Source organism: Mesoplodon bidens (genome assembly GCF_964165515.1).
Source record: "Mesoplodon bidens genome assembly, chromosome: 7".
Lineage (NCBI taxonomy): Eukaryota > Metazoa > Chordata > Mammalia > Artiodactyla > Ziphiidae > Mesoplodon > Mesoplodon bidens.
The window spans coordinates 62,641,968-62,664,660 of record NC_138164.1 but is presented as its reverse complement, the minus strand read 5'-3'; the positions used below and the strand labels follow the sequence as shown (position 1 = coordinate 62,664,660).

Genomic DNA, 22,693 nt, shown 5'->3' with positions numbered 1-22,693 from the left:
GCCCGGGCTCCAGAATGAGACCTAAGGCCGACTTCCCTCTGAGCTGTGGCTTCCTCCTCTGTCAAACCAGACGGGGTTGAGGATCCTCGCGGGGCTTGCTGCGAGGTTTAGAAACCTTCCCCACCTGGGCCCCCGAGCGCCCCAGACGCGCAGTAGGCTCACAGGCCGCACGCTCAGTACACACCAGCTATAGTTATAGTTAGTAAGTCTCCTCTTTGTAACTCAACAGGGTGCGACGTCCTCTCGTGCCGCTGGCGCCGCGGGTGCGTGGCATCCGCGGGGACCCCGCCCCCGGCCCCCGCGCGAGGCCGGAGCCACCCGGTGGGGTTTCGGCGCGCTGACGTGGGCGGATCAAAGCAGCTGCTCGTGCCTTATAAAGCAGTTCGGGCGGCCAGCACCAGAGACCGTGCCGGGTGAGGCGGAGAGCTCCGGCGAGCGGGCGAGCGCAGGCCCCGGGAGCCGAGCACCCTCCAGAGCAGCCTGAGTGTGCGCCCCAGTCCCCGCGGGACCCCAGCAGGCCTCTGCCCGCTGGGATCCCGGGCGTCCTTCTCTGGCACCTCGCCAAGAGGACGCCCTCGCCGCCTGCCCAGCCCGGAGAGCTCCCGGGTCCGCTGGGGGCTGCGCTCGCCGCTCCCCCGCCCGCCCGGCCAGGCGAGCGCCCCAGGAGGTGAGCAGTGGCCGCGGGCAGCAGGCGGGCTCTCATCGGGGACCTGCCAGGGCGCGGGGCTCGCAAGTCCGAGGGGGAAGGCGTGACCCCGTTGAGCAACCGCTCCCGGTAAGCAAAGCAAGACCTCCTCCATACCTCTCCTCCGCGGCACTCCCAGGCATTCCCCTCACCGAGCGCAGCCGCCGGGGGCTGGGGGCGTGGGCTTTAAGCGGATGAGCGGTGGAGGTGGGCTGTGCAGTTCCCGCGGCCCGCCTCGAGCCTTCCCGGCCCTGTTCCCCCCGATTCGACCCTCTCCCTCCCAGTCAGCCCGCGGATGAGGTCATGCCCGAGCCATCCCGGGGGTGGGGGACTTGGATCCTGTGGCAGAGGGTGTGTGTGGCGGGGCAGGAGAGGGCGGCAAAAGGCAGAGAACTACGGCAGCTCCTACTAAATTGGGGGGCCGGGGCGGACGCCTCGCTTTGAGACCTGCTCCCAGAAGCGGCGGGATAAGGGGGAGAACCGAGAGTTTGTTTACAGACCTGAGCTCCAGGCTGGGGGGTGGGGAGGAGGAAAGTCCTGTCCCGGCCCCGAGGCACATCTGGAGCAGCCCCGAACATCTGGCTGAGCTCGCGCACGAGCCCCACACCTCCCAACTCTCGGAGCTGAGGCGCCTCCATGACCCTCACGGTCCTTAGGGGCTCGGGGTCGGGTCCGGAGGGTGTAGTGGGAGGTGCCCCGAGTTACCCCACCCCACCCTTCCCACTTCCAAAATAACCAGTCTCGCGGACCACCGGCGCATCGTCCGCAGCCCAGCAGACACATCTCAAAAACTCGCAGCCAGGGTCAAAGCCGGGTTGCGGCCCCGCCTCGCTTGGCGTCGCAGGTAATCCTGAAGCAGAATCGGCGTTACCGGTTCTCCGGGTCGGCTCTGCGAGCTGCGCACCCGGAGGCTCCAGGGCCGGCGCGCGGCGGGGACACTCAGCGCCGTCGCGCGGTGCCGGCTCCCGGCCCAGCGCAGGCTCATCCGGGAAGGGGAAGCTCGGCGTGTCTCCGCCGGCTTTGTCTCAGAGGGGCAGCCGCCCTGGCAGCGGGGTTTCCAGGGCCTTCCAGAGCCCAAGCCTTACAACCACCTGTTAGAGCCGGGCCGTGGCTACTGCGCTCGCGGTACCCAGAGTGTGCACCAGAGGTTTTCTCTCTCGCCCGCTGCAAGCGAGGTAGCTTGAACTTTATCCCCAGCCGGGGGAGGAAGGGACCGCTTATCTCTCCAAAGACACTGTGCTTTGACGCGGGCCCACTACGCGCCTGACCCCAGGGGAGTTTCCGAGCCGGGCCCGAAGCAAGGGGTCGGGCAGTTCGGGGCTGACCACGGCAAGTGGATGTCTTATAGAGAGACCAGAATTGAGAGGGCACTTACTTTACACCTCATACCATCCCCAGAGCGGGGACACGGGGGTCCAGGAAGAGGAGGGGACTTGCCCAAGGTCCCAGGACGCGGGAGTCTGCTGCGTATCCCACCTCGAACCCCGGTTTAGCGCCCCCTAGCGGGCCGGGGGCTCGGGGAGGCGAGGGCTCCCTGACCCGCGAGGCGCAGGCTGAGGGTGACCCAGCGGCCCGCGCGGCTGTGCTAGACACTCTGACACTGGACAGGAATAACCTGTCAGAACCCAGAGGCCCAGGCCAGGAGCCGCCTCCCCCAGCGACGTGCTGGGACAGCGAAGGGAGAAGCCCGGGACTACTGGGGCCGCTCCGAAAGAGCCGGGAGTAGCTTGGACGCCTGGGTCCCCGTGCGCCGTGACCCGGGCGGCCCTTCCTCTCTCTGGGCGAGTTGGGCTGGACACGGATCCCCTGCTGTGAGTCCGCGCTCTCCTCTCTCCGAGTGCAGCCCTTCCTCCTCCTTACCCTGGAATGCTGGGCGCCTTAGGGGGGAGCCCACACTTTGGGAGGGGGTGGGGGCGAGGAGAGACAGTGGCTGGAGTTTTTGATCCTCTCCCCTCCTCCCCCCGCCCCCCACCCCCATATCCATCCGATATTTTTCTCGTTCTCAGGAGCATGGTAAAGTTTCAGGGCCAGTAAGACAAAAGGTTTGGATACAGGCTGGGTGGGAAGAGGGGCGCAGTTAGACGGCGACCCCAGCTGAAACACCAACCCCCGCCTCCCCGCCCCCGTGCCATAATTCGGCAAAGTTTGTAGCGAGCGCCACGGTTGTTAGGAGCCCAGCTGGGGGACTCTGCGGAGGAGAAAGAAAATGTAATTCAGAGTTTTCTACCTGGCTTGCTCTGGGTCATGCCGAAGGCTCCAGGAAACAGTGGGATTTAAAATGTGTGTGTGTGTGTGTGTGTGTGTGCACGCGCGCGCTTAAGGCGCACTCGTACATGCACACACTAGGCAGGTAGACGTAATAGTGGAAACTTAGGCGGAGGGGAGCTCAGAAGACCCGCAGGCTACTGGAGGCTGGAAAGACCTCAGGAGATGCGTGAAGTCCAGTCCCTTGTTTTCATAGAAGGGGAAACTGAGGCTGGGGTGGTGGAAGGCTTGCCCAAGGTCACACAGCCAGATGGGAACCCCCTCTTCTAGCTCAAGCGCTCCCACTAAGGCGCCTCCTTTTTCCAACTCCACAAACCCTTTAGAAAGGAATCCCTTTGTCTGCTCCTCCCCGGGGTAGAGGGGCTGAGGCTGTGTTTGCCTCCGGGAGAAAGCCAGTTGTTGGTAAATTTGGAAGAAGCTGGGAAGGGAGTTAAGGATGTGAAATGAAGAGGGGGGAAAAAAGGAGAAAAAGAAAAAAAGCCGGAGAAAGCGACTCGGCGGCCTGAGGGCGGGGTAAGGACTACTCCGCGGCGCCAGGACGCCGCCTGGCGACCGGAGGCGGCATCGCGCCGGCCCCGTGAGCTTCCCAGTTTAGCCAAGGCCAGGCTGCCCAGCCTCGGCTCCGGCCTGGGCACCATCCGACCCTCCAGAAGGGCACCGCTAGAGGGACTCAGAGACTCAGGACCCTGAACAGCCTTCACTGTACAAAGAAAGACCTTTGCCATCCCATTTCTCATCCTCCCCTTCACAGGCTGAGAAGCTGATGCCCAGAGCCAGCCCCCATTTCCCTGTCTTCTCACGGTCCGTGATCTCACCGGACACCGGGTAGACATGCGAGTAAAACACGGGGCATGGACCTGCCGCTCGCTGGCTGAACAACCCTATTTCACATTTCCGCGCCTCAGTTTTCTCATCTGTGAGATCGGGGCGGTGATAGTATCTATCTCCCAGGGTTGCTGGGAGGGAAAAATGCGATCGCGTTAGGTGAATGTTCTTTTTAAAAGGTGAATTATGTCCTAATCACAATTTGAATCACAATTGTGTCCCCAGTTTACAGAGGGGGTAAACCGAGGCCCAGCAGGGAAGGAGAATGGCCAGGCCCATAATAACTAACAATTAATATTGCGGAGATGAGTACCCAGATCCTGGGCCTCGAATCTGCTCCTCCCCTCGTCCGCCCGCGGTCTCCGCCCTCGACCTCCTTCGTCTTCTTTCCGTCCCTCTCGAGAACTGTGTGCCTATCCGGGCTTCTCCCTCTGCCAAATGTCTTTCAGCCTTGCTCTCTGAGGGTCTCTCTCCCTCTCTCTGTCTCTCTGCCTGGCCTCTCCGGAGTTTCTGGTCCTGTCGCCCTCTTCCCTTCCCGCCGGGGCCGCACTAGGTGGACAAGCCCTCGGCCGCGCTCCGGAGGCATTTAATTCGAGCCAGACGCCGGCCGCGTCCCGGGCTGTGCCGGGCGGGAGGCTACGCCAGCCGCGCGCTGGGCCTCCCCGGGCCCCGACCCCTCCTTTGTAATTTGAATAAAACGCCCCCCCCCGGCGTGGCCCCCGCCCTGCGCGCAGCCTTAACCCGCTGCCTCCGCTCTCCCCGACTGCAGGCGGCGTGCGCGCAGGAGGAGCGACGGCGGCCGGGCGCGCGGCGGGACTTCGGCGCGGCTTCCCCAGGGTGCGACCCCCCGGCGCGCCAGCCGCTCGAGGATGAGGGCGCGGCCGCAGGTCTGCCAGGCGCTGCTCTTCGCCCTGGCGCTCCAGACCAGTGTGTGCTATGGCATCAAGTGGCTGTAAGTAGGGACCCGCGTCCACGCACATGGGCCCCGGGACCCGCGGCTGGGGGAGGCGGAGAGCCTTAAGGGGCCCCCTGGATCCGGCCAGCGTGCCCAAGACCCGGGAGCAGAAGCTGCCTGGGGGTCGTGGCAAGTCACCCTTTTTAAGCCTCCTTTTCCTCCTCTGTTAAATATTGTCCTTACCTGCGGGAGGGGCACGACAGGGCGTGGAGGACGACGGAATTGCCCTGTTCCGTGCGGCCGAGGGTTGCACAAGACCTCCACAGGGACAGATGGAAAAAGACCGTGGTCAAGGGGCCCAATCTAGAGGGTCTGCGCCCTGCACACAACGCCTGCTCAATATTATGTTCCTTGACAGTCTCCTGACCCTAACTGGAGGTTCTCAAACAGTCCAGACCCCTCCACCTGGGTGACCTTGGGGAAGTGTCACTCAGCCTCTTGGGAGCCTCAGCGTCCTCCTCTGTCAAAGGAGGGTAAGATGAGAAGCAGCTCATGAAAGAACCCCATAAACTGTCGGATGCTGAAGGGTAGTCCTTTAGATAGAAATAGATAGAGGGGTAAGTGGGAGAGAGGGGAGAGAGACTCCTTTCCATCCAGCAGAAGGGAGTGCCTGCTCTGTGCTGGGCTGTGGGCAGGGAGGGCAGGGAGAAAGGAGTATAAGCCAGCCCCTTCCTGGAGGAGCTGCCCTCTGGTCTGGAAGAGATAAGCCCAGGCTGTAAATAACTCCAAGTGCCCCAGGAGAGCCCAGGGTGGTGTTGTGGGAGCCCAGAGGAGAGGAGAGCACCTGGTGGGTGGCACATCCTTGGGACCTTAGGTAGATTTTTCGTGGGTGGTGCTCCTAGGATGGGCCTAAGGAGTCTCTGGGAGTTTGGTGAGTGGGGGCAGTGAGAGAAGGGCACTTTGGGTGGAGGAACTCCCTGAGCGGTGGAAAAGTCCAGGACAAGACACAGTCTAGAGTTCCAGGTCGGGGGCGGGGAGCCATGCAGATAAGACAGGCATGGGACAGACTATGGGCTGGGGAGGGGCTTCGAGGACGGTTCGTGGATTAGCTGGAAGACGGGGCAATAGTGGCTGGGCCACCGGCAAACAGTCTCGAGGTCACCAGCCCTACCCCTTCTGGGGCTTAGTTATCCATTCATTCTCTTGAGAGGGGAACCCCATCTTCTTGCATTTCTTGTTTGTAAGGAGAAGCCTGAGCTCAGCAGCTTCCCAGCCTGGGGGGCACCGGCTCTTCTCAGCCAGTCCTGACTAATTTTATGAGAAATCAGCTGCTTTCCTTCTACTTCTGGTACCTGGCACTGTCGCAGCTGGTGAGAACCTCTGATCAGGGAGCCCAAGCCCTCCTCACTCACCACCAACCTTTTACAGATAAGGAAACTGAGGTCCAGAGAGGTAAGGGCTTTGTTAAAGGGCCCAGGGAGCATCAGAGGCCAAGAACTGGGCTCGCCCCTAGAGTGTTCTGGGGGACACTGCTATAATTCCCACACCACAGTGGGAACGCCGAGGCTCTGAGAAATGTGTGCCTTTTACAGGCCCCCGTAGCTGGCACATGGCTGGGTAGGGTCTGAAATAGATGGCTAGTTCAGCCCAACATCCATGCTGTCCCCACTGCATAGCCCAGGCTGCCACAAAAAATGAGTACAACTCAGTGTCTGCCTTAAAAGAGCTCCCAGCCTGTTGGGGGAGACAGACATATAAAACGTACCAAGTGGACTTTGGGCTGTGTCCTAGGAGGGGGAGCATGGGAGCCCAGAGGAGGTGTGGTTAGCTCCACATAAGGGAGGTGACTCTGAGTCTGGCTTCAAAGGATAGATAGGATTTCGATGGCCGTGGATGGAATGCAAAGCAGGCATCCTAGGCAGAAGGAACAGCAGGGGTAGGACGATGCGTGTGGGGAAACAGAGAAGCCAGGAATTACAGGAGCTTACTAGTAAATCCCCAGAGCTTTAGACATTTAACTTTGATAACACTCCTATGAAGTAGGTGACATTCTTATCGCTACCATTTTACAAATGAGGAAACTAAGGTACAGAGAGGTTAAGTAACTGGCCCAAGGTCACACAGCTAGTTAATTAATGGTGGATGTGGGATGAGAAGCCAGGCAGACAGGCTCCATGAAGCCAAACCTCTCTGATAGTGGTTAAACTCTTGCTGGAGCTGAAGATACAGGGGGGAAGCAGGAGAAGGAGTGGAGTTTAAGAATAACAACTCTGTGTGTGTGTGTGTGTGTGTGTGTGTGTCTGTATATATATGTGGCCTTGGTACATGTCAGGCACTGTTCTAAGTGCTTGATGTATGTTGTTTCATTTAAATCTCCCAACCACCATGTGAGGTGGCTTCTGCCGTCACCCTCATTAATCAGAAGAGGAAGTGGAGGCTCAGTGGGTCTTTAACGAACTGGGTGTCACAGCTAGTAGGCAGCAGAGGCAGGACTTGGAGTTAAGTTGGTGGCTCTGGGGCCTCTTGGTCACAGGGAGCCACAGGACAGTTGGGCACAGGGAAGGGTATGGTGGGGATGGGAAGCTGGGGACTCATCCAGGAGACTCAGCTGTCCTGGGGATGTCCCAGAGGACCCTGCTGCCCTGGGCTTTGGAAAGTGAGCTGAAGAGGAAAGGGGCATTTGACATGGGAAATGAAAGTAAACGTGGCTGAGTGACTCAGATTGCCCACCCACTGGGGACCTGGGACTCAGCTTGGGCTTTCTGTGGGGTAGGGGGTAAGGGAGAAGGGGTGGAAGCACCTGGTCAGAAATAACCTGGAAGACCCCTCCCTACCTCACCTCCCACCCAAGCCAGGTGCTGGGAGACTCAGACCAGAAGTGTGGGGACATCCTTTTCTGGATGCCCTGTGGTGGGCAGGGAGGATGGTTCCAGTCTTCTGTGAACCACTGGGGTTGCCCAGTGAGGGGAAGGCCCAGGGTGGCTGGGAGGACCCATAAAGGCCACTCCACCCACCCCGGGCAGCCCCAAGCCTTCTGCTTACTCTGGGGCTGGGCCTCTTGAGGAAGAGTCCTAAGAGGCTCAGAAGGGACACAGCTGCCGCAGAGAGGCCGGGAGGAGCACCAGACCTGAGTTGGGAGGCCTGGGTCCCAGCCTGAGCTCTGCCAGTTCACTAGCCATGAGCCAGGCTTCAGGCAAATCAATCATGTTAGCCTCTCTGAGCCTCAGTTTCCTCATCTGTACAATGGGAGTGAAAGAGCCCTAGCCTGTGATAAGGAGTCCTGGGTTCTAGCTTGGCTGTGCCTCTGATTGGCTGGCTGTGTACAGGTCAGGGCAAGCCCTGCCCTTCTCTGGGCCTCAGTGTCCCCACTTCCACAATGGGGTGGGGACACTGAGGCCCGGCGAGGGGCAGTGACTTGCCCAAGGTGGAACGTTATACGTGCTGAGCTGGAGCTGAAACCCAGGTCTCTGTGCCTCCCTCGCCCCCACCATTCCCAGGAGAACCCCAACTCCTGAATGAGAGAGACCTCGGCCACCCCAGCGGCACCCTGGGCATAGGCCTTGCCTGTGAACTCTCTGTTTTCTTCTGTCCTCTCTTCCACCCTCTCCCTCACGCACCCACCCCCAGATAAACCAAAATGTTTTCAATTAGGGGTGTGCTGCAGTGAGGCAAGCCGGAGGAGATGTCCAGACGGGTAACTCCCCCGCCTCCCACCCTAATCCTTGATTACCTCCCCAAGGGGGCCTTAGTTAGAAACCGTCATTACCACTAATTACCAGATGACTGCATCGCCCTCCTCGGAAGTGGAATCCTGGAATCCGCTGCCTCCTGCCTCCTGATCTCCCAGTCTGCACGCTCCCGCGAGCAGGCCTCCCCCAGCACGCCGCAGCTGGCCTCTCTGTCCCAGCCGCTCTCTCCGCAGCCCCGCGCCCACCCAGGACCTCCAGAATGCTTCCCGTTTGTCCTCTGGCCACCTGGGCAGTCTGTCCCTCATCTGGGAGCATCCTCACCGGGTTTCCCTCATCGAACCTCTCTCACCACCAGCTAGGGAGGTGGATGCCTGATGACTTAAGAGATGGACACACTGACCCAGAGTGGCCCAGGGTCCCCAGACCCCAGGCTCCCAGAGGACCCCTCCTCGGGAGCCACAACCTGAGCTCCCCAGGAAAAGTCTCAGCTTACATTATCCACTTTCTGAGCAGGAGCCCAGGGGAAGGATCTGGAAGGCAGCCACCCTGCATGAGTGCCTGCTGTGTGCCGGGTACCGTGCTGGGTGTTTTCTCGTGTATCTCCTGTAATCCTTGCTGTTGTGAAACAGAAAAGTGGCTCAGAGGGGAAGGATGGAAGCCGGGCAAGGGTGATGGGCAGAACAGGCTCAGGACAGGCTGAGTGTGGATGGCCCCAAGCCCAGTAGAGAGGGGACCTGGGAAGGTGAGGCCAGGTTTGAGGGAGGATGGTGTCCAGAGGATGCCGAGCGCCTGGGCACTGGAGCGCCTCAGCGTCCTCCTCTGTACAAAGGGGGTGAGAATCTCCCAGGCCCCTCGGGCATTGTAAGAATGGGATGAAATGAGAGGCTCTGTAAACTGGGGAGTGCCGTGCCCACCTGGGACAGTGGGTCCATGCGCGCGGACAGTGTTTGCTAGGTGGTGGCAGAGGGGCTGTAACAACCAAGAAACAGGCTGAAGGGATGATATCTGTCCCCGTGTGGGCACCCCTCATCCAGTATGTGTTGCCGGAATTCAGGCAGCAGGTTCCCCAGTCACAGGCAGGGTCAGGCAACCATGCCTGAGGTCTGCATCCAGATACACCAGAGGTTTCTTGGCTCATGCCTTGGTGGGGTAGGGATGGGCCAGGGGTCACAGTGAGGGAAGATGGCCCAAGATACCCACAGTCAATCTCAGACAGGCTGGGTTGTGCTACTCCAACCACAGACACCAGGCCATGCCCACTTGCCCTGGGTCTGCTTCCCAGGCCTTGGGGATGATGTCTGTGTTTTGGAGGTGTAGATGGGTGCGGCATGGCAGAGAGAGTCAGCAGGGAGCAAACTAACCTACTGGTACCCAGTGCAGCACATGTTCACTCATTCAGCCCCTGCAAGACCTCCAGGAGCCCCCATTGTTTAGCTGATGCTCAGAGGGGGGCAGCAGTTTACCCAGGGTTGCCCAGCACATAGAAGCCAGAGCTTGAGCCACAACCCAGGGCTTCTGACTCCCTCTGGTCCAAGGTTCACGTGGCAACAAGCAAGGGATCCCGTTCAGGAATGCCCCGGGCGCTTCACATCCATTATCATGTTTAAGTCTCGCCATCACCTTTTGAAGTAGAATTTACCCTTTTCTTATAACAGATGAGGACCATGAGGCCCAGAGAGGTTGGGTAACTTACCCAGCTCACACAGCTGGTGCCCAAAACCTGAGCTCTTCCCTGGGCCAGCCCATGAACTGGAACATCTGGGTCATTGCCTTATCACTGGTGACAGGTCTGTGCAGCCATTGGATGAGGGGCTCCTTGAGGAAAGGATCTATGTCTGGGAAGAGTTGGTGCTTAGTAAATATTTCTTCCACAAGTAGATCAAGTTCATTGATTCATTTAGGTACAGGAGCAAGGGGAAAGGCATTTCTGGCACCAGGAAAAGCCTGGGCATATGCTTGGTGGTAGGGCAGTCCCTGTCAGAGAAGCCAGGAGTCTGGTGTGGCAGATATGAGGACACATGGGGGACAAGGACGGGAGGCCAGAGAGAGCTTTAGGGCCAGGTTTTGAGGGGCCTTGAGGTCAGATGGCAACCCTTGGCCTTGACTGAGTGGGTGCAGGAAGCTAAGGTAGGAAAAAGCCACCAACGCAGTAATCTAGTAGCTTCCATCACAGAGCCCTGACCATGATGTGTCAGCCCTGGGCAGAGCATGTGACTCACATTGAGTTAATCCCTCGGACAATGCTGGGAGATTGATGGGAGAGGAGAGGTTACTTGACTTGCTCAAGGTCACAAGGGGAGTGGGGGTGACAGAGCCAGGAGTCTGCCCAGGCCCGTGCTGTTCTTTGGCACCAGGCTGCCTCTCTTGGGATCTCAGGCCAGGGCCTCGAGGAGCTGGGCCTCACCAGGTCTTGGTCCTGACGCTGGGTGAGGTCTGCTGTGGTCCCAGCAAGTGGGGCATCTAGCACTCGGGCCTGAAGATTGGCCCCTTCTTGCCGCCTGTCCCTCCAGGGTCTCTGCTGGGTTTCTGAGGACCAGCTAGCCCTAGGGTAGGGGGTGGGTCTATGTGGAACCCTTTAAGGCTGTGGGGTCCCTCTAGCCTACACTTAAGAGGAGGGGCTGCCTGATGCAGCCTGCTCCTCAGAGAAGGCCTGGGAGGAAGCTGAATGCAGGATCGACCCCTGGTCCTAGAGTCTTGGAATCCCAGTGCCCAGAACCAGGATCTGGAAGCTCTTAGGTCCTATAACATCACTAGAGGTCATAGGGACCCCCTAGGCCAGCATTTCCCAAAGCATGGAGGAGGTCAGCACTCCTCAAATATAGGGTTTTGTGCTCAGCAGACTTGGAAGTTAAACAAAACCAAGCCTGTTGCTTTGCTGCAGGACTTCTCAGGGCCTTTAAAATGTAAATGTGCATTACTAACTCTTCAAGGGGGGATGTAGTATATATCACATTCCCCAACTGTGCTTGATTGACCATGGATCCCTTTTTTCAGAGTGTCTCCCTGGAACCCATTCTGGGAAATACAGTTTAGAGGTATAGACACTGAGACCCAGAGAAGGACAGTGATTTATCTAAAGTCACATAGCAAGTTAATGGCTAAGTCCAATTTATCAGCAAATTGAGTGGCTCTTTAATCTTTTAATGAATCTCTTGCATGTATGTGGGATTTTACAGCCTAATAAATGGGTTTAATAATTAAATGAAGCCATAATGAGAAGCTCCTAACTCACACTGTACACCTAGTAAATGGTCCATTAATAGCATGTATTACTATGATGATGATGATTATAATAATCCAGCACTTAGCACAGTGTCTTAGCATGTTCAGTATTGAATGAATGTTGAATAAAGAGTAATCATTCACAGCTGTGTGGGACTAAATAAAGCAGTGGATATGAGTGCTTTGTGAACTATGAAACTGTTTATTGTTAGTATGATTATAATAAAGCTTAGGTAGGATAGGGGCCATGATCCTATGTTATGAATGAGGGCCTAAGGCCCAAAAAAGGACAGTGATGTGCCCAAGGTCACACGGGGGCAGGAGGGGGCGCCGTTACTCTGCTGGGGACAGTGCTTGGCCTCCTGGTTTCCCAGCTCCTTCCAGCAAAGGCTCCAAGACTGTGGAGGAGAGGCTGGGGCCGGTACAGCGGGTGGAAGCAGCACGGCCCCTCACAGCCCTGACTTCCCTTCCATTGGTTGCTGCCTTTTGGCCTGTGTGCAGGGCGCTCTCCAAGACCCCGGCGGCCCTGGCACTGAACCAGACGCAGCACTGCAAGCAGCTGGAGGGCCTGGTGTCCGCGCAGGTGCAGCTGTGCCGCAGCAACCTGGAGCTCATGCACACCATCGTGCACGCCGCCCGCGAGGTCATGAAGGCCTGCCGCCGGGCCTTCGCGGACATGCGCTGGAACTGCTCCTCCATCGAGCTCGCCCCCAACTACCTGCTTGACCTGGAGAGAGGTAGGGGGCCAGCGGAGGCTGCTAGGGCCTGCGGAATGCATGCGGGTGGGGCGGGGTGGATGAATTCAGGCATAAATCTATGTGTGTTTAGATAGGTGGGTGAATTCATGGATGGATGGCTGGAAGTGTGATGGGGGGATGAGTGAATAGCTGGATGATGGATGGATACACGGATGGGTGGGTGGATGAATTAATCATGGACATGGGTATTGGGGCGTGAATTGTTGAATGAATGAACATATAGTGAGTGAATATACCAATGCGGGGAGCCTGAATGACCGTACAAATGCACATGTACCCCTCACGCCTGAACAAAGGAATGAATGATGCAGGAAGGCTCTGGGGGTGGGAGGTCTGTAATGAGAATACGACTGAGCCTGCCCTCGGGGCAGACAGGTGTGGAGCAGTTAATTCTAGACCATCCCGACTGAAGGTGCTGGGAAAGTCACAAAGTGATGTAGGGACTAAAGAACATCTGTGGAGAAGACTTCCCGGAGGAGGTGGCTTCTGGGGGTGGATTTGGGGGTCCTATGTATCACAGAGAGGCTTCTGAAGGGTAGGAATGCCCCAGTGGATCTCATCTTTCCCCTGCACGGTGACAGCTAACGTTTGTGCAGCACTTTACAAAGCCTCCTTCCTTCCTGAATTATCTGAGCTCCAGAGCAAGCCTGTGAGGTAGGTATTATCATTCCCACCCTACAGTTAAGGATACTGAGGCTTGAGAAGGGGGGTAACTTGCTTGGACGCAAGGCCAGGACACCCCACTGCCAAGGCACATCGGGCTCCATCTTAGTTTGCTAGGGCTGCTGTAACGAAGCCCCATGCACTGGGGAGCTTCTGACAACAGAAGAATTGACTCACGATGCTGGAGGCTGGAAGTCTGAGGTCAGAGTCAAGGTGTCAGCAGGTCTCCCTCTGAAGACACTGGGGGAGGATTCGTCCCTGCCTCTTCTTAGCTTCTGGGGGCTGCCGCAGTCTTCGGTGTTCCTTGGCTTGTAGCTGCATCACTTCAGTCTCTGCCTCTGTCCCCTGGCCTCCGCCCTCTTTGTCTCTGTATCCCAAATTCCATCTTCCTATAAGGACACCAGTCATTGCATTAGGGCGCACTCTGCTCCATCTAATGACCTCATCTTAGGTCAGTTACACCTGCAAAGACCTTATTCCTAAATAAGGTCACATTCACAGGGACCAGGGGTCAGGACTTGACCATATCTTTTCAGGGGACACATTTCACCCCACAGCAGGCTCTTTGCTCACTGGTCTTTGAGGAGCTCAGGGACTGGGCCTTCTGTTGCCAAAAGCAGCCCCTAACACTGGGTGCAGGGCAAGCAGGGAGGAAAGTGCAGCATGGTGAGCATGTGAGTGAGGGTGTGCCCTGGGGGGCTGGCTTTGCGTGCTTCGTGAGAGAGTGTGCGGGTCAGCTAGTGCCTTTGGGGGAGGATGGGGGCGTGACAGATGAATGGTCGTCGTGCCATCCTCCACCTGCTCGCTGCCCCTTTCCTAGCCCGACCCCGCAGAGGCAGGTGGGGGCCCTCAGGTCTGGGCAGGGTCCTATCCCTGGGTCGCCCGCCCCGGCTGACCCCACACCTCCCCACAGGGACCCGGGAGTCAGCCTTCGTGTATGCGCTGTCGGCGGCCGCCATCAGCCACGCCATCGCCCGGGCCTGCACCTCCGGCGACCTGCCCGGCTGCTCCTGCGGCCCCGTCCCAGGTGAGCCACCCGGGCCCGGGAACCGCTGGGGAGGATGTGCGGACAACCTCAGCTACGGGCTCCTCATGGGGGCCAAGTTTTCCGATGCTCCTATGAAGGTGAAAAAAACAGGATCCCAAGCCAATAAACTGATGCGTCTACACAACAGTGAAGTGGGGAGACAGGTAACCACCCCCCCACCCCCCCCAGATGGTTGTGCTTGTGCCAATTGGCCGGAAAAGGGCCGCCCAGTGTGCCCCAGTGGAGGGGTGGCGGGGGGACGGGCCCTGATCCACCCACACTGATGTACTCCTGGCCTCCCCTGGCTCTTCCCTCTCCAGCTGCTTGGGGCTTGCCTGGCTCCTCCTCCTCCAGGGGGTCCACCAGGATTTGGGTTGGAGAACGCTGGTGGAGCAGAAGGAGCACTGAGCTGGGAGTCAGGAGCTCTAAACTCACTGTGTGACATTGGGCGAGTCACTTCCTCCCTGGCCTCAGTTGTTCCCATCTATAAAATGGGGTGGGTTGGTGCTCTCTGGTCCCCATTGGTCACGTTCCTCAGGCTCTTCCTTTGGGGCTCTGGGCCAAGGCCGGTGTGGAAGGAAGCATGGGAGGGCTGCGGAGTTTCCTTGGATCTAATGGGGACTCTCTCCCAGCTCCAAAACCCACCCCAACCTCCTAGACACGGTTTCCCCTCCATGTCTGTTATTATCAGTGTTGCATTAATTCCTCACCTCATTCCACAGGAGGTTGGGGTGAATGCATACGTGAATGAATGGACCTTTTTATTTTTTGAAAATTAAAAAAAAACAAAACTTTGTACCAATCGGTGTGCCAGACACTGTGGTGGGTGCTTGATTAGTTTTCTCTCCCGTAGTCCACAAAACCACACTGTGAAGAGGTACTGTTTCCTCTCCTTACAGATGGGGAACTGGTCCCGGAGGGGCAGAGTGTCAGGTGTGGATGGCATCTCATGACCTCTTCCCTGCAGCCCCGTTAGACCCATTATGCAGAAGCACCACGTGAGGCAGAAGGAGCTTAGGTGGCTTGGCCAAGGACACACAGTGCAATGGAGCCCAGGTCTATGGGACTCCAGGTCTAGAGGTTTCCTTGTCCTCACCTTCCTCTCTCTCTGGTCTCCCTCTTGTAAGGATTCTAGAACGTCCAGGCCATTTTTGAGCAGTTGGGGAAACTGAGGCCAAGTCACCCTGTGGATCTGTAGCAGAACCTGGCTAGGGACCCAGAACTCCTGCCTCCCCACCCTGCTGGCCCACCCCCCACCCTTGGAAACCCATTGGGAGCCCTTCACCCAGCCTCCTGCCCAAGAACCCAGCCCCACTCCTGCCCATGGCCAGGCCTGAGCCTCATGCTGCCAGGGGTCCAGCCGTCCCATCCCACAGTGCAGTCCAAACAGGGTCCTCAGCCTCAGAGGCACATCAGCCCTTTCCCAGGGGCCCTGATGCCAAGGGGCTGGCCTCCCTGGGGCCGTCTGCAAGGTCCCGGGAGGGTAGATGACAGCGCGTTCAGCGCCGGCACCGTGGCCTCAGGAAGCCTGGGCTCCTTCTCTCCATCTGAGCTGAGGAGCTGAATGTGGTTTACCTCTCCTGGATGACTCAGAAGTACCTTGTGCCCTTGGGAGGCCGAATGTGCCCTGCAGTCGGGTTCACTTCATTATGTGCTCTCCACAGGCTTTGCTGAGACAGTTCCAGACTCTAGACCCAAGTGGACTCCCTCATTCCCCACTTCCTGGCACTGTGAGGGGTAGGGAGCCCTGGGGCCTTGACCAGCTTCCTCACTAACTCCCTGTGTGATTTTGGGCAAGTCCTTGCCCTCCGTGTGCCTCAGTTTCCCCATCTTTTTGATGCAGGGGTAGGCCCAGAGGACCCATAACCCTTGCAGTGGAGTACACAGGGCAGGCGGGGGTGTGGGCAGAGGGATCTGAATCCTGTGTGCAAGGAGTTGGGGCTTAGACTGCAGAACTGAAAGGCCTGCAGAAAGCGTCCAACTCATGCCCCTCAGGTACACAGGGAGAAACTGAGGCCCGTGGAAGACAGTGGCACAGAGTCACTTCCAAAGCCCTACTGTCTCCCCAGGCCCCAAGCCCGGGCCTCCCCTCTCCACCATAATTCTTACTTAGACTGATTTTTCAAAACCAAATATTGATTTAACTTTTGTAGTTCAGAAAACTCTTTCATATATGTCATCTCGTTGAATCCTTTCAACGACTCTGCAAGGTAGCAATTACACACCCGCTCAGCACACGTGAAGACAGGTGCTGAGTGGTGACGCGGCACCAGGCAGCAGAGGGGAAGGCCAGCCAGGCCAGGGGGCCCACCCCCAAGCATCCACCTCTTGCCTCTTCTTCCCTCTCTCTCTTCCTTTTCTTCTCCCCGCCACCTTTTTTTCAGCAAGCATTTTGTGAGAGAGAAAAAGCATAGAATAATGAAAAGCCATGGCTTTTGGAATTGCTCTCAGTCCTGGGTTCAAATCCCAGCCCAAGATCTTCTAGCTGTGTAGCCTTGGGCAAGAGACTCAGCCTCTCTGAGCCTTCATTTCCTCTTTTTTTTTTTTTTTTTCTCTTTTTTGCGGTACGCGGGCCTCTCACTGTTGTGGCCTCTCCTGCTGCGGAGCACAGGCTCCGGACGCGCAGGCTCAGCGGCCATGGCTCACGGGCCTAGCCGCTCCGTGGCATGTGGGATCTTCCCGGACCGGGGCACGAACCCGTGTCCCCTGCATCGGCAGGCGGACTTTCAACCACTGCGCCACCAGGGAAGCCCCATTTCCTCTTTTTTAAATGGGGAAATGAATGATATCCCCCATGAAGGGCTTCTGTGATGATGAAGCCATTTTAAGTGTGAGAGCCCTTGGTACACTAGGTGTATAAATGGCATCTGTTACCCCTGCAAAAGCCACTCTCTTCCTGCCCCTCCCAGCTGCCCCCCCAGGTTGGAGGAGGAGCTAAGGATCCACAACACCCCCCAGCTTTAGAGCAAAAAGCCCCGTCACTTGAGGCCCGGAGCAGGTGGTGACTCCCTATGAGCACTGGCAGGCAGAAGGGTGGGACAGGGCCCCGGGGCAGGCCAGGGAGGGGGCTCCGGCTGCCCAGCCCAACGCCCTCCGCTGTCCGCAGGCTCTGCGTGCCTCTCTGGAAATGAAGTGTAAGTGCCACGGGGTGTCTGGCTCCTGCTCCATCCGCACCTGCTGGAAGGGGCTGCAGGAGCTTCGGGATGTGGCCGCCGACCTCAAGACCCGCTACCTGTCGGCCACCAAGGTGGTGCACCGACCCATGGGCACCCGCAAGCACCTTGTGCCCAAGGACCTGGACATCCGGCCTGTAAAGGACTCGGAGCTCGTCTATCTGCAGAGCTCCCCCGACTTCTGCATGAAGAACGAGAAGGTGGGCTCCCATGGGACGCAGGACAGGTAAGGGCCCGCCGCCAGCCTGGCAGGAAGGGTCAGCCATGTGGCACATGCCCCATCCCAGCTCGGGGCCAGGCACATAGTCAGCATTTGGGGAATGGAGTCCCCGCCCAGTTGAACGCCAGTTGGAGGTGTGGGGTCCCAGGGACCCCTGGCAGAGCTCCTGGGCGTGGCTGTGATGCACCTCGCCCAGGCAGGGGCTCCTGGGGAATGGAGGCTCATGGGAGGCCCCCATCCCACCTGCCCCCTAGTGTGGGAGACAGAGGGGAAGAGACAGTGACTGTAGTGGGAGACAGGGGCTGGGAAAGAGGCTACCCGACATAAAATAGATCCTCAGTAAATGTCCGTCAAATGAATAAGCGAAGGATAAATGTCATACAGCCTGGGAGCTGGACCCATGAACTGAGGCACAAGGGGAGGTGGGAGCAGTGGCCAGCCCGTGGCCGCACAGCAAGTCTGCCCAGTGTGGAGCTGGAGCCAGGACAAGCGCTTTTCAGAGGGGCAGCAGGAGAGCGAGGTCGGCCTGCATTGTGTGGAGAGACGGCGCTCCCATGCCCCCGCCTGCGTTCACCCACCTCCCAGATCCCAGCTTTCTCCCCCGGTCCCCCATTTCAGAGCCAGAGCTGGGGTCCCTACAGCAGATCCCATCACAGATCCTGAAGCTGATTCAGGACAGGAGAGAAGGAGGGAGCCAGTGGTGACTACAAACCTACTATGTGCCAGGAAAGGCTGGTGAGGATTCAGGGGAACAGCTCTTCCCGGAGATGGTTCAGGAGGAATCCAGTCCTGAAATGCTATAAAGAAATAGTTCTGCAATCAAATACGTTGGGAAATTCTCTTTGGCGATTTGCAAGGCACGAGAACATATTAAAAGGCTCTGAGGAATCCCGCAGTAAAGGATCTGTCTAAGCCAGTGTTTCCCAGAGGTGTTTGGCTGTGGAACTCTTTTATTAAGGAGCCCCTAATAGCATTCCACAAAACTAGTGTTCTTCCAGGTTAAAAGAATATTGAACCAGAGTGAGGGTGTCTGAGAACGTGTCTGGCACATAGTTGGTGCCTGGCCAGCTTTTGCTTCCTCCTCAGCCCACGTTCCTGTCTCCAGGAGAGGGGGACTGCTTTGGGGGGCTCCATCCTCACAGGCCAGGGCAACAGGCTCTGCAAGGAGGCCCAGGCTCCCATCTGGAGGCCAGATTGAGAGACTCAGGCAGAATGAAGATGGAACCAGGTCAGGCCAGGGAGACAGGAAGGAGCGAGAGTCTGGGCTAAGGCAGCCAGGGTGGGTGTGATGAGGATGGGGTTGGAGGGAGGATTCTAGAACCCAGAGGGCCTGGGGGAAGCACATTGAGGACCCCAGAGCAAAGAGAGGGTCTCCCTGGATCCACGGGGCGCTGTGTGTGTGTGTGCACGCACGCACGCGTGTGCGTCAGGGAAGGACAGTTCCCACCCTGACGCTGCAGTTTCCTAGCTGTAGACCTTGAGCAAATCCCTTCACCTACCTGAGGCTCAAGTCTCGTCTTCTGTGCCAAGAGGATGATACCAATCACCTGGGAAGGTTGGCAAGTGATTCTAATCACATTTACGGAGCACCCCCTCCTTGCTGGGTGGTGTCAGTGCCATAGGAAGGGTTTGTGAATGACAGTCTCCCTTCCCCGAGGCTGCCAGGCCTCCTCCTTCCCAGCTGTCCCGACTCTGCACCTAGGACTTGCCCCCAAACTATTGACGAGGAGGCCCCATTCCACAGCACCAGCTACCACCCTTGCTTTCTCAGAATGCTATCCCCCACCCCCACCCCCAGGCTTCCTGGCATGCTCAGCCCTGGGCCTCTGCAGACAGCTGTATGGGTCAGCTCTTTCTGCAGTAACAAACAGCCCCTACATCTCAGTGGTTCACAACCACAGATACTTCTTACAGCATTACATGAGGCTCTGGCAGGCATCAGGGATGGGGAGGGACATCAAGTGCTCAGACTGTGACAGGGAAAACGGGGAGCCCAGAGGGGCCCTGATGCAGCCTAGACATCAAGGAAGGCTGCCTGGAGGAGGGGAAACGTGAGCTTTACTAGATTAGGGATTTGGCGAGTACAGGGGGTTGGATGCAAATGAGCTTTGTTAACTATAAAAGGCAGGTACACAGGTGGTACACGTGGCTGGGCCCCTAGCTGGGCAAGATGCCCTCCTTAAATCCAGCCTGGTGAACTGAAGCCTCCTCGGCAGTTCCTATTCCAAACTCTGAAACCTGCCCTTTCTCCAGGCCCCAGCCTCCCCAGCACCCCCTCACAGGCACCATCGCGGGTCTTGTCTGGCTCTGAGGTTGGAGGCCAGGTTTCAAACGTTGCATGTCAGGGACCCAGAAATAAAAATGAAACTCTGCCCCCTTTCACTGCTCTTTCCTAGAGGAGACATCCAGAGACCTTCAGGTTCGGGCTGAGGGAGACTAATGGTGTCGAGTGACTAAACAAAGCCCAGAAATGTCAAGTGACTTGCCTTAAGTCACACAGCCAGTAAGCAGCAGAGCTGGGGTTTGAACCCAGGTCTGTCTGGCTCTGGGGCCTGTGTTCTTTCTGCTGTGCCCTCCTGCCTCCTGCCTGGAACTGCTTACAGTCCTCACACATGGGTTGCCGTCTCCTCCTGACTCCCCCTCCAAAGTGCTCCCCTGCTTCCCTCCCCATGGCTCCTTCCCAGCTCAGGCCTCAGCTTCTTACCCAGCTGCTGCTGGCAGCAGCCTCCCTGGCCTCCCTGCCTCCAGCCCTGCTCCTCCATCCATCTCTCAGTCCCCTTAGATTAGGTCAGGTCAGGGTGTTTGTCCTCCTTGCCCCAACACCCTTTCTCCTCCCCTTGGTTTTAGATTCCTGTTCATCTTTCATGCAATGGCCTGGATGATCCCTCCCCCTCCAGGAAGCCTTCTTGAGCTCTCACAGACCCCGTGCTCACCCTGGGTGATGCTGGGCAAGTCCCTTCCCCATTCTGTGCCTCAGTTACCCCATCAGGAAATATGAGGGTTGGATTTGGTCATCTCTAGGGCTTGCCCACCTCAGACATTCTGGGATTCCTTGGTCCACATGGCTGTGGGGATCCAGCTGCATCCCATGACAGCATCCCTGTCTAGCCTAAGCCCAGCTAGATGAAATGCCAACCTGCACAGATGTTTCTTCGCTAGACAGAAGAACTGATGGTAAGGATATTTGGGTTTTATAGCGATCTCCAAAGTGTCTTCTTTGCCCACAGGAGTGATTCAGGAAGAAATGCAGTCCCTGGCAGCCCATGGGTTCTCTGCCCTTTAGGATGGGGAGAATATGCACTGGATTTGGTTTCAGGACCCCTGAGCTTGAGCCCTGCTTATCCAGAAACTCCTATGAGACCTTGAGCAGGCCTCTGCCCTTTGCTGAGCCTGTTTCCATCTGTAAAATGGGCATAGTAATTCCACTGACCCAAAGACCCTGCCTGCCTCGGATAAGATAAAATACTGGAAGGAAGCGCCTGATTCAAAGGGGGCAAATTATTGACGGACCCTCTGTCTCCACCAAGAGAGTGCCAAAAGCTTACTTTGCCTCACATCCGATGCCATTTGTTTGTTTCAGAATTTATCCTGGGGTCTAAAAGTAAAAACAATCTTTACACTTGTTACAATATAATTAAGGATTAAATACGAAGATAGGATTATTAGACAGTGGTTTGAGACACTTTCAAGTATTTAGGAGTAGGAGATATAGGAAAAGAGACAAAGGAAACAAAACACCCCCTCATTTTGACGAATGCCTATTGGAAATATAGGGAAAAGTGAGAAGTACCCCTGGGAAAGAGGGTTATTTTAAATTCCCCAAAGACCAAAACACTGTCCAAGGGGGACTGAGACTGCAGCTGTGGTCAGAGGAGGCTGGGGCTGCCTGGCTGGGAGTGGGGGGACTGGTGGGTGACAGGATGCTCACTGACCTCCCCTCCCCCTCCAGGCAGTGCAACAAGACGTCGCATGGCAGTGACAGCTGTGACCTCATGTGCTGTGGACGCGGCTACAACCCCTACACAGACCGTGTGGTCGAGCGGTGCCACTGCAAGTATCACTGGTGCTGCTATGTCACCTGCCGCAGGTGTGAGCGCACGGTGGAGCGCTACGTCTGCAAGTGAGGCTGCTCCGCTCCTCGGGGACCCTCAGAGGCTGGCCAAGGGGCCTGGAGACGCCCCATGGATTTTGGCTTGTGAATTCCAGATGCTAGACGTGGAAGGAGGCTTGTCCTTTGCCTCCACTTGGAAACCAGGAACAGAAGGCCGGGCCACCAGGGAAAGAGGGCCAGGACATCAAAGGAAACCGACAAGATTAAAAATAACCTGGCAGCCCGAGGCCCTGGAGTGCCCACCTGCTGCCTTCCAGGCGGGTCTAAGAAGCCAGGGGCATGGGTTTGGCAAGACTGGTACAGACTCGACCTTTCCTAGCCAGAGACCCCAGCCTCCTGGGAAGTGGGAGGTCAGCCTCTCCTCACCAGAATGTTCTGCAGGCCTAGCCCTCGAGACCCCCCGGCCCACCCCAGGGTCTGAGCCTACTGGGCTCACCACATGGAACCACTAGCTTGGGTTGTAAATGTTTCTTTGTTTTGTTTTGTTTTTCTTCCTCTGGGATGTGGGAGCTACAGAAATATTTATAAAACATAGCTTTTTCTTTGGGGTGGCTGGCCTCAATTCCTCTTTATATATTTTATATATATAAATATATATATATATGATGATCTGTATTTTAAACAAGCTCTTTAAACAGCTGTATGAAATAAATGCTGAGAACCCCAGGCTGCCCCTGCAGTTTCTGGCCTCAAGTGAGCTCAGAGGATCCTGGGGCTGGTTGGGTGAAGTCTCCGGTTCCCAGGCGAGGCGGCGTCCGATTGATGTTCCCCACACGCTCCACCACTCAGCTCAGGCCCCAGCCTCCTTGTAAGATCTCCCGGTCAAGGGCGAGGACAGACGTCTTGAAACCCAAACCCAGCTGGCAGACTCTTTGTTCCCCAGGGACACACATGCAGGCGCACATAGCCTGGCTGTGTCATCAGACCTGCTAAGTGGCTTCAAGAGAAAACCTACCCGGGAGCTGGGAATGCAGACCTCAGGGAGGTGGTGGCGGAACCGCGCCCCAGCTAGCCCTAGCAGGGTTTCTGTGTGAAACCTGTGGGGAGGGCTTTTCCCTCCGTAGCCTCAGTTTCTCCATTTGTAAAGCTGGTGGTGGAAATTGAGGGCTGGTCGGAAAAGGCCCCCAGCTTCACGTATGGACCAGGCTGGCTGCAGTGGG

General features: G+C 57.3%; 1 protein-coding gene across 3 annotated transcripts; it reads left to right on the top strand.

Annotated features, from left to right (window-relative positions):
* Positions 1-414: 414 nt before the first annotated feature.
* Positions 415-22,085, top strand: WNT11 (Wnt family member 11). 3 transcript variants are annotated; one of them, XM_081238870.1, is made up of 6 exons: positions 415-775; positions 4,545-4,727; positions 12,083-12,318; positions 13,916-14,193; positions 17,136-17,428; positions 21,372-22,085. In XM_081238870.1, exons 2-6 carry the CDS (start codon positions 4,645-4,647, stop codon positions 21,544-21,546), a joined length of 1,065 nt encoding a protein of 354 aa, XP_081094996.1. In that variant the 5' UTR covers positions 415-775; positions 4,545-4,644; the 3' UTR covers positions 21,547-22,085. The 3 variants fall into 3 exon arrangements, with proteins under 3 accessions (XP_081094996.1, XP_081094997.1, XP_081094998.1); XM_081238871.1 differs by lacking the exon at positions 415-775 and adding an exon at positions 2,371-2,496; XM_081238872.1 differs by lacking the exons at positions 415-775; positions 4,545-4,727 and having other exon boundaries at positions 12,212-12,318; positions 13,916-14,029.
* Positions 22,086-22,693: the final 608 nt, after the last annotated feature.